The following is a 9971-nucleotide window of genomic DNA, read 5'->3' as shown; positions in this document are numbered from 1 at the left end:
GTTCATCGACTCACAAAGCTTCGTTGGCGATGATGTTCATTTGGATCTGGCAATGGTGGAGCCTCAACGTCTCTTCCAACGACGTCTAGGTGGCGTTGGATTTTGGCGGCGGCCGCTGGCTTGGGCGAGTGCAGGAAACTTAGGGATAGTTTTGTATATTTATTCTTTCGGGTTTTCTATGCAAAGTTTTCAGGACAACTGTTTTCTCCTGGTTTGGTTGTTTTCACGTTTGTTTACTTATGTAACTTAATTTTCTATTAACAAAATAGGTGGTTGCTCTAAAAAAAAGCAGGCAGGCAGGCACACACATACACTCACATATCATCCACGGAGTACATCACTTGTCACAAAGAATTCGTGTGCCCATAGCATTGGTATTTCGACACGCCACATTCGTGGTATCAAAGCCCCGTCTCCTCTCGCATTCTCCCCATTGTCTGTCTCTCCCATCGAACCCTAGCTGCAGCAACCCGCCGCCGCCGCCTCTCCCGTCTCAGGACCCCGCCCGTGCTGCCTCCCGCCGCCCCTGCACAGAGCTCGGCCGCCGCGGCTCTGCACCGAGTCCGCCGTCGCCTCCAGCCCGAGCAACTCCTCCCGCAGGACAAGCTTCTCCACCCCGAGCGCCTCTGTAGCCCGCGCACGCCGTCCAGGCAGGAGCTCCACCGAGCTCGCTGCTCTCTCTCCCCCGGTGAGCTGCTTGATGTATCCCACTGATTTGTATGCCCCCTAGTACTATGTGATTTTATAAATGTGGATCTAGTTATGCTACTGGAGCACACAAGTTGTGCTAGCACAGACGAAAATACACTGTCAAAAGAAAATACAAACGAAAATGGCAACCGAACCCTATCTCTATGTGAAATGCCAATGCAAGCTGCGTATGTTTTGATTTATAAACAAAAATACTGACTGATTGAGTAGATTTTGGATCGAATTGCAGATTTCATCATGTCATCGTTCACCGGTGTATCTGTGGTCACCGACGGAAAGCACTGCACCACGTCGGATGTCGTCGGCACTACGGACTGTGGGTACCACCTGCTCATGGTCAAAGAATACTCGCGCACCGTACAAGAGATACCCATCGGAGAGGACATCAGCTCTGGGCCTTTCATGCTAGGAGGCCATAAATGGCACATTGACTACTTTCCTAACAGTGAGGGGCCGAGTTGTGCCGACTTCATTTCTCTCTATCTTCGCCGTGACGATGACATTATGGAAGAGGCTGTGGGTGCGAAGTTTGAGTTTAGCTTCGTTGACGAGGTTGAGTATCAAAAGCCAGTACGCTTCCGCGCAACTGAAACATGCAACTTCTCTAGCGAAACTCCTTCCAGGGGCTTCTGTGAGTTTGTGAGAAGAGATGAACTTGAACAATCAGCTAATCTGAAGGATGATTGTTTCACCATCCGGTGTGACATCATGATTTTCAAGGATACCACACAGTATGCCGGTGGGACCATGCCTGACATAAGCCACCATTTTAACAATCTCCTTCAGAGTAATGTGGGTGCTGATGTGACATTCGAGGTCAGCGGTGAGACGTTCCTTGCACACCGGTGTGTTCTTGCAGCCCGATCTACAGTCTTCATGGCACAACTCTTTGGCCCCATGGCAGAGAAAACTACATCCAGTGCCATAGAGATCAAAGACATGGAAGCAAAAGTGTTTGCAGCTTTGCTTAGGTTCATCTACACAGATTCATTCCCTAAGGTGGAGGAGGAAGAAGGACAGGATGAGGAGGAATCAGTAGAGGGTAAGATGTCAGAAGTTGTGGAAGAAGGACAAGAAGAGGATGCAATAGAGCAGGTAGTTTTTCTCAGGTGTGTGCAATGGGTGCAACACTTGTTTGTAGCCGCAGATAGATATGATATCCAACGGCTCAAGTTCTTGTGTGAAGACCAGTTGTCCAACAACATAGGCGTGAGCTGTGTGTTGTCCACTCTTGCTCTAGCAGAGCAGCACCACTGCCCTGGATTGAAGGAGGCATGCTTGAAGTTTATCCAAGTCCAATCTCCCAAGTGTTTGGATAAAATTATGGCGAGTGATGACTGGGAGCATATAACTACGACCTATCCCTCTGTTTTGAAGGAGCTCATTTCCAAGCTTGCATCCAATCAGAAGGAGAAGAAGAGGAAGCACGAGAGTATGTAATGCAAGACCTGAAGTAACACTATTATGCATAGATGTGATGCGATCCTCTAATGGTGGTCTGCTCATCTTGCTTTTGTATCATAATAATGTCGTTTGCCTATTTTCTGAACCAGAAAGATCCAACATATGGGCAAACATGGAATTGGATGGTCTGTAGGTTTAGGTGCAAGCGTCGACATTGACCTGTGCAAGTTCCCTAGCTAGTTGTTTCTCTGTTGCATTGTGCCTTCCCTGCCATGTAAAAAAAACCTTTTCTAGTGGTTATCAAGAACCATGCAGATGTTTATGGAAGGTGTATTGTGAACCTGCATTTAGGGGGAGTGATTTTGGTGGGGACCTTCTCCTGGTGCGCGCTTTTCTAATTTTTTATACCATTTTGCTGCTGATTGCACAACTGTAGGTTGACTTGTTTGTGGTTTGGTTTCATGTTTGTGCTATTGGTATTTTGAATTGCTGAAGTTTTTTTTGGTTGGTTTGATCTGTCCTGATAGCTGTTGAGTATTTTTTCTATCACTGTTATTGAAGTGATTGCCTCTTATAAACATACATGATAGGAATCGGGATGATGTTCGGTAATTTTGTTTTTTTCGTACTATTAGATAAGATGTAGAATGGGAATATGCTACACTGAATTCACGTTATTGCACACCTTTCTCAACCATCTATTGATTTGTGTATTATAAGGTTGATTGGAGCAGTACTCATGGTTTCCTAGATGCAGCTGTTTGTTTGAGCTGGAAGTTATTTTGTCATGAAGTGAAGGATGAAGGAAGCATAACTAGGTCATGCTAAATGCTATTTGTTACATTCATGTAATTACTACTATGCTCAGCTACTTATCTGTTTTTATGTACATAGCAGTTTTAAATGAGATGAAGAATATTTCCAAAGCAGTTGAAAAATTCGAGAATATGATCTGAAATACTGCTACTGGACCAAGGAGAGTGCTTGCATCTTTTACTCCTTGTTTTTGCACAGCTGGACTGATCTGCTACTGACTAGTGATTTATCAGCTTTATTCAGTTTGTAGACATTCTAGAGAAATATTTTATTCTAGTGTTATCTCTGAAATATTACTCCCGCTGAAAGATGAAAGGATGGAAAGGAGTGTACGAAATATTGTTCCATCTTATTAATCTCCTCTGCTGGCCCTAATCACGCACCCCGAGATCCACAGCAGCACCAGGAAACCAGCTATCTCGCCCTCTTTTTTGTACAAGGCACGACACCCACCTGCTCTACATTTATCCATCCAAGTTGAAGTACAGAAGAAGGCCCGACGGCCTCTTCGGCCTCAACAACTTCAAGCCCATACTGCTCTACACACTCTTCAGTATCACACTATCCCAGACCAACCTGCATTTGCTATCGTTGTTGATATGCTAGTCTTAACTATCTTGTGTACCGAATCTTGCCATTCTGCCTTGCCTGGACAGTCGAACTTGCTTGGAACATAGTCAAGTTCAGAAAGTGCTAGGACGTGAGATGGTAGCACCACCTCGACAACACCATATGCTTATCTACAGAATTAAGATGCTGATTTGTTATGCACTTATGCATATCTTATTCCTGTATGGTTTAGTGGGATTTGCTGGTTCTCTTTTCATCATAGCCAAGTCCTCACAGGTCATGATTACAGCTGCGTATGCGAATTAAGCAAAGGTCGAAAAACTCCACAGTACACTGGGCGATCAACATTCAGCTAGCTGAGCTCCAGGAAGCGCCGGGCCATGGGATGCTTGGCTTCAGACAGCTCCGATGGGGCGAGCACCTCCACGACCTCGCCGTCGACCACGAGGCACACCAGATCCGCGATCCGCTGGATCTGCTTCACGCTGTGGGAGACGATCACTGTGGTGAGCCCTCTCGTTTTCTTCAGCCGAACAATCGCCTCCTCGATGTTCTGTGTCGATATCGGGTCCAGCGCGCTCGTCGGCTCATCCAGCAGGAGCACCTGCATGCCACACCAGAGACCGGCAAAAAATGTATCAGTACCATTGAATTGCGGCAAGATCTCGGCTTGAAGAGAGAGGGCAATTCGGCAGTCGAAGATCATGCTCATGCCTACCTCCGGGTCGTTGGCGAGGGTGCGGGCCAAAGCGACGCGCTGTGCCTGGCCGACGGACAGCTCCGACGCCGGCCTAGAGCACAGGGCCGGGTCGAGGTCGGACTGGCTCAGCAGGTTCTTCACCTCTACATCGGTGAGCTTCTTGCCACGCAGCTGTGGCCCGTATCGTACGTTGTCGGCCACGGTTCCTGGAGCAGAACAAAAGGAAGAGAAAATCAGACTGTTCTTTTCATGTGATTTTCTTTTTGAAGGGGTGGCAAAAGGTTTGCCACCATTCTTTCTTTTCATGTAATCACAGAGCAGCTGGAACTTTTATTATGTTCTCTGCGTTGAGCAGCTAGTTTTTCATCTTTGCCACTGAACTAAGCTATGAAATAATGTAGCAGCAGCAAAATGCTTCCCGGAATAAACAGTAAAAATCGTACTAATTAAATACTCATTGCATGTTCACACCCTTTCTGTTTGTGCAAAAAGGAACTTCAGTGTTTCAACAACATGTTCATTGCAGCCTGTTTTTTCAACAGACAACAATACTTGTTTTTCACCATATTTTCTTCTGGCGTCCTAAGGATACTGACATTGTATATGCCTAGTGTTTGCTCTTCAGACACCCAAATGACACAAACATGTTGCCTAAATATTTTCGAATTGTTCGCAGATTTGAAAAGAAAAGGGCACCTGGGAGCACACACTCCCTAGTGCAACTTTAAACACCCCTTTTGAATGACAGTGTTCTTGGACTGTCACTTCTAACATTTCCCAATTTTCTTCTATCCTTTTGTGGAAATCCGACAAGAGCGCTACATATTTGCTAAGAAGATGATATCAAAAACATTACGAGCGAAGGGCGCTTTTTAAGTGAAACACGACAAACAAACAAAAAACCACAACTACCACAAGGGCGACACCAGCCGCACCCGATGCAGCACACCTCTGAATTGGCAAATATCTTGAAAAGCAAGATGGGTGTGCACGCTATCAAAAGAGCTTCTGTTTCCCTCCTACGCATTATATATACCGTACTGTTACTTTCTTTAACTCTTCATTCCTCAAACTGGGGCGTCATTTAGTTAAGAGACAGTTGTATTTGACTTTTTGTTGGAATTTTATACCACCATAATTGTCTTTTCTATTGTAAGCTTAGAACAAGTCGATCTAGCACCTCGTTGCTCGTTGCCACATTGAAGTTGACATTATGCTAATACTTTCAAATTGCATTAGGAAACCATGTTATTACGCAAGAGCACATAGTAAAATGGTGACCCAATTAAACATGCACATGGCATGAAGAATTCAAAAAGTCAATGTTCCCTTTGCCTAGTATCGTGTCATGGAACATGTACTAAAGGGATTTAACACCTGATTGAGAAATTAATCATGGAGAACTGTTATGCATGTGGTTACTATTCAAGGTGATCCATCTGACTTGCATCTTCATTAAAAAAAAATCGTAGCGATTTCAGTAAGCTAAATTTGCTCAACATGTAAAAAAAACTAATTTCAAGGCTGTTTTTTAAGTGGCAAACATAGTAGCTTTAGCAATTGCCTGCATTACCCGCTAAAGAATATACAATTGCGGCAATGCTCCATCAGTAGCGGGCGCATTATAGCCTCAGCATTCTGGCAAGAATCATGCTTGTCCACCCATTGATCCTCGACCCCTCTACAGAACTTTAATTTCCGAACACGGAATCCGTGCCCATAATGCCTATGCAAGATGATATATCAGACCAATCCCCTGATTTCAAGGAAATTTCTAACTCGTTGGGTACTGAAATATTTGTAACTCGAAGTTTCAGGCAAGATCCAATAAATTTGAAACCAGATTTCAATTAAGCCCAAATTCTTTAATTTTCAGAAAAAAATTATAGATCAAAATCCAAAGAAGCTTTTGACATCCCGCATAGTTTAGTAAGGTCTGATTTTTTTTTATTTTACCGAAATATTTGGAAGGAATCTGCCAAAAATTCTACATCACCACCTATTCTTTTTGTTGATTGATTCATTACTAAAATTGCTGCATCATATAGTTAAGAGACAGTTTTTTTTTTTTGACTTTTTAGTTGGAAATATGATACTATTGTGCTTATATTTTTATTTAGCTTAGAACAAGTCTAGCACATCGTTGCTCTCCACCATGTTGTCAGTTGACATTATGCCTGACATTAACAAAGCAATGCAATCACACACGGAGGTGTAGTAAAATATCGATCTGTTTAAACATGCACATGGCATGTAGAAATACGCAGTGTCACCCGGGTTTAACGAAACCGCTTACTATGTGGGCAGAAAATCCGTATTTCTGGATCTTAAAAAATTCTAAATATATATATATATATTTTTTTTTTTTGAGAACTGAGCTCTAGCTCAGTGGCAAGGCAAGCGAGTGCGCAGCCAGCCCACCCGGGTTCGATTGCCCCATGCGCGGTAATTTCGCTGCAGGAGCGAATAAAACCGGGAAAGTCTCATCCTACCTAACAACGTATAGCCAAGGGAGGGATCATTCCCCCGTTGGTCAACGTATATATATATTTTTTTGCATGTAGAGGAGGCACGCGCCATTTTTTATACCCAGATTCTGAAGTATGTAGGTTAGAAAAAAATGACAAGTTTCAGATAAATAGTCTAAAGGAAACTCCCTTCTCCCGGTATTTTTGTTACTTAGTGATTGGGTAACTATGTAACTAAGTGACAAAGTAAGTTTAATTAGATTCCGCTGTACCCAGGTTCTGAAAGTGCGCGTTAACATGACATGTAGACTTCAGGAAGTCCCTAGTAGTGAGTCAATGTTCCCTTTACCTTGTACGGTGTCATGGAAAATGTATTGAAGGGATTTAACACACACCTGATTGAGTAATTAAACATGGAGAACTGTTCTGTGTATGCTTACTAATGTAGCTGCAAAGTTGCGTAACAATTTCAGAGAGCTAAATTTGTTCAATATGTAAAAGACCTAATTTCAGAAAGCAGACTGAAAGGCACAGGTTTTAGTAAGCCTAGTTGATTGTTCATCTGCTTGCATTGTACTGTACTCAATGACGGTCATAAGGGTAACCAGGAAGAAGATTATAATAGCCGAAGCAACTAGCATGACTTAATATCTAAGTACCATGTCAGGTCTCCCCCAACGTAAAGTATGTCTTGATAATATAGTCAGTTGGCCATACTATTGCTATCATCAGCATTTTACTCCAATAGCATTCCAGAAGCAAGACTGTTTTTGAAGTGGCAGAAGCAAGATTGTTTCATCATGTTAAAAGGTTCCACCGGCCCGTTCAAGCATTGCTGACAGAGCCATTCTAAAGAATTCAGTAGCGGGCGCATTATAACCTCAGATTTCTGGCACGAATCATGCTCTCAAAAATTCCCTTTGGTCCACCCGGAAATACGCTATGGAACCTAGGTACTCATAAACGCCAAAAAAAAATCGTATTTCTAGCTCTCCAAAAATTGCGATTTTTTTTTGGCATATATGTAGTGCGTGACAGTTTTTATAATGAAAATTAAAAGTATGTAGCTTAGAAAAAAATGACAAGTTCCGAATAAAACTCCCTCCTCTTGAATTTTCTGTAACTTAGTAGTTGGTACACTATGTAACTCAAGGCTGAAGTAAGTAATATCGGGTTCTTAAGTACGCAGGTTCTGAAAATTCCCGCTAGGTATTTGTCCACCTCTTCATCCTCAACCCTCGTACACAATTTTATTTTTCGAATATGGAATTCGTGCCAATGACACCCTTGCACGATGATATATTAGAACAATCCCACGATTATTTTAGCAAAAGCAGTTTGAGATATCTTAGGTCTTGGTAGTGATATTCCCCCACTTCCATGTCAAAAAAGGTGATATTCCCCACTAGCGCACGCTATCATCGATCAGTTCATCATCCCCAACCAAATTAACTAGTTTCAAGCAATCCATCGTCTAACTAGCTGATTTAACGGGGAAATGTTGCAGTATACCAATGTCAAACGTCCGATCGAGTGAACTGAACAAGTTCATGCTTTTGGGGAAATCGATTCCCGGCCGGGGCCATCGTGGCGTAAAAGGGCGTACCGTCGAACATGGCGGGGAGCTGGAAGAGCATGCCGACCTTGCGGCGGAGCGTGAGGACGTCGATGCCGCAGATGTCGGCGCCGTCGAGCGTGACGGCCCCCGGCGCGGGCTCCCAGAGGCGGTTGAGCGCGCGGAGCAGCGTGGACTTGCCGCTGCCGCTGGGGCCGATGACGCCCATCACCACGCCCCGCGGCACGTCCAGGTCCACCCCGCGCAGGATGTCCTGGCCGGTCGCCTCCGACCGCCGCCGCAGCCCGCGCACCCGTATCTTGGGCCCGCCGCCGGCGAGGCCGCCGTCCACGTCCAGCAGGTGCTCCCTGGTGTCATCTGCGAATACATAATTCGATGGGAACACGTCCGTCAAGCATCAATGGTTCAGAGCAGCGCGTTTTATGACATGAGTCAAGGAGTACCTGAAGCCGAGCCCATTGGATCGTGGAGAGGATAGCGGCGGGAGCAGAAAAGCTCGCGCGGGCACGCAGCGCAAGGAGCAGAGGCAGGAGAGCGCAGAAGCGGGAGTCGTCGTGTCCGATATATGGTTCCTGCGGAGCGTAGTGTCGGGTTCGACGCGTCCCTTTTATTGCTGGCTTTTGCAAACTTTTCCTGGGCTCCAACTGAGGTGGGTATCCGGCTTTTAGCCGGTGCGTGCGTGACTCACTGAGAGCGGTGGCATTCGGTGACGGCCGCCACCTCCGTCCGGAATCTGGGCTAGTGTTGACACCGTGTCGCTGCTGCATGCGGAGAAACTTATTTAAGTCCCTAGCATATAGCTTATCGATCGGCAAGGTTCCTACTTGAGCTAGCTTATTATTATGCCACCGGATATGATGATTTACTTTCGGCTGCGGGGAGGAAACAAGTAACTCTTGGGACTATTGTTGCACAAATCACTCACTTTCATTTTTCGATGCACAAATCAGTGACTGGGTAATTGTTTACAAAAAGCTATAATAATATGTTTACACAGTTCACGGCATACCCGAGAATGGGGCCCTTGGTGTGTGCCTAACTGGATATCGACTGCCACCGTGGCCTTTTACGTACGATAGTATATTGTAGTGTCAAAGCAAGTTGAACCAATTTGCGACCATCCGGAGACAATCGTGGCTATTGACAACCACTCCACGTGGTTGAGCCGGGCTAGAAGTCCCCGGATTGCCGTGTTTATCCCCGGTGCGGAAGCATCACGATTGGACCACATAGAAGAGACAACGAACGCTTGGGCTACCGACTAGCTATGGCGGTAGCTACGCGCGCGTGCTCGTCATGCGCTTGGACTAAACCAACTAGTCCCCGACAACGCAGAGAAGGCCAACACATGTTCGCCGTCATTCCACCTTCTACGCGTGAGAGTTGACAAAAGCGATGCGAGTATGGCACTTGGTGTTAGGGTCGTCGGAGAAGGAGACGAAGAAGTCATCAGCACCGAAGACCAGGATGAAGGAGCCGGACTAGGGACGTCTTCACTGCCCCGAACTAGACGCTTCCTCTTGTTTCCGCAACCACGTGCCTACGGGTAAGGGTTCTATGGCCTTCTACCTATGTCGGGTTCATGGGCGGCGCCATGGTTGGCGCTCGCCGGAAAAGTTCTAAACTCCGATGAAGACACCGACGTGGTCCAAACCTTTATGCACATAAGTCGGCAACTCTATGCGAGAATCGTACATTGACAGCTGCAGTCGGCCGCAACTGCCAT

At 45.5% G+C, this 9971-nt stretch overlaps 2 protein-coding genes across 4 annotated transcripts; one reads left to right on the top strand and one right to left on the bottom strand.

Annotated features, from left to right (window-relative positions):
- Window positions 1-370: 370 nt before the first annotated feature.
- LOC127312411 (BTB/POZ and MATH domain-containing protein 1) lies at window positions 371-2442 on the top strand. Of its 2 annotated transcripts, none has more exons than XM_051342948.2 (2): window positions 371-688; window positions 922-2442. In XM_051342948.2, exon 2 carries the CDS (start codon window positions 949-951, stop codon window positions 2149-2151), a length of 1203 nt encoding a protein of 400 aa, XP_051198908.1. In that variant the 5' UTR covers window positions 371-688; window positions 922-948; the 3' UTR covers window positions 2152-2442. The 2 variants fall into 2 exon arrangements, with proteins under 2 accessions (XP_051198908.1, XP_051198907.1); XM_051342947.2 differs by having other exon boundaries at window positions 377-688; window positions 941-2442.
- A 1183-nt stretch (window positions 2443-3625) lies between these two features.
- Window positions 3626-8839, bottom strand: LOC127312412 (protein STAR1). Of its 2 annotated transcripts, XM_051342950.1 has the most exons (4): window positions 8689-8839; window positions 8276-8602; window positions 4220-4407; window positions 3626-4105 (listed from the first exon to the last, which is right to left on the bottom strand). In XM_051342950.1, exons 1-4 carry the CDS (start codon window positions 8702-8704, stop codon window positions 3854-3856), a joined length of 783 nt encoding a protein of 260 aa, XP_051198910.1. In that variant the 5' UTR covers window positions 8705-8839; the 3' UTR covers window positions 3626-3853. The 2 variants fall into 2 exon arrangements, with proteins under 2 accessions (XP_051198910.1, XP_051198909.1); XM_051342949.2 differs by having other exon boundaries at window positions 3626-4407; window positions 8689-8815.
- Between the last annotated feature and the right edge of the window lie 1132 nt (window positions 8840-9971).

The sequence above is a fragment of the Lolium perenne genome, chromosome 7 (assembly GCF_019359855.2).
Source record: "Lolium perenne isolate Kyuss_39 chromosome 7, Kyuss_2.0, whole genome shotgun sequence".
Classification (NCBI taxonomy): Eukaryota; Viridiplantae; Streptophyta; class Magnoliopsida; order Poales; family Poaceae; genus Lolium; species Lolium perenne.
The sequence above is the reverse complement of the archived record's forward strand: the minus strand, read 5'-3'. Positions and strand labels throughout refer to the sequence as shown.

What these genes read in the sequence shown, in the direction of transcription:
- LOC127312411 (XM_051342948.2), top strand. Translation starts at nt 949, where the DNA reads ATGTCATCGTTCACCGGTGTATCTGTGGTCACCGACGGAAAGCACTGC.
- LOC127312412 (XM_051342949.2), bottom strand. An exon ending in GCTCCCCGCCATGTTCGACG is followed by an intron (nt 4,408 to 8,275) that starts GTACGCCCTTTT and finishes GTTCTGCTCCAG; the next exon opens with GAACCGTGGCCGACAACGTA.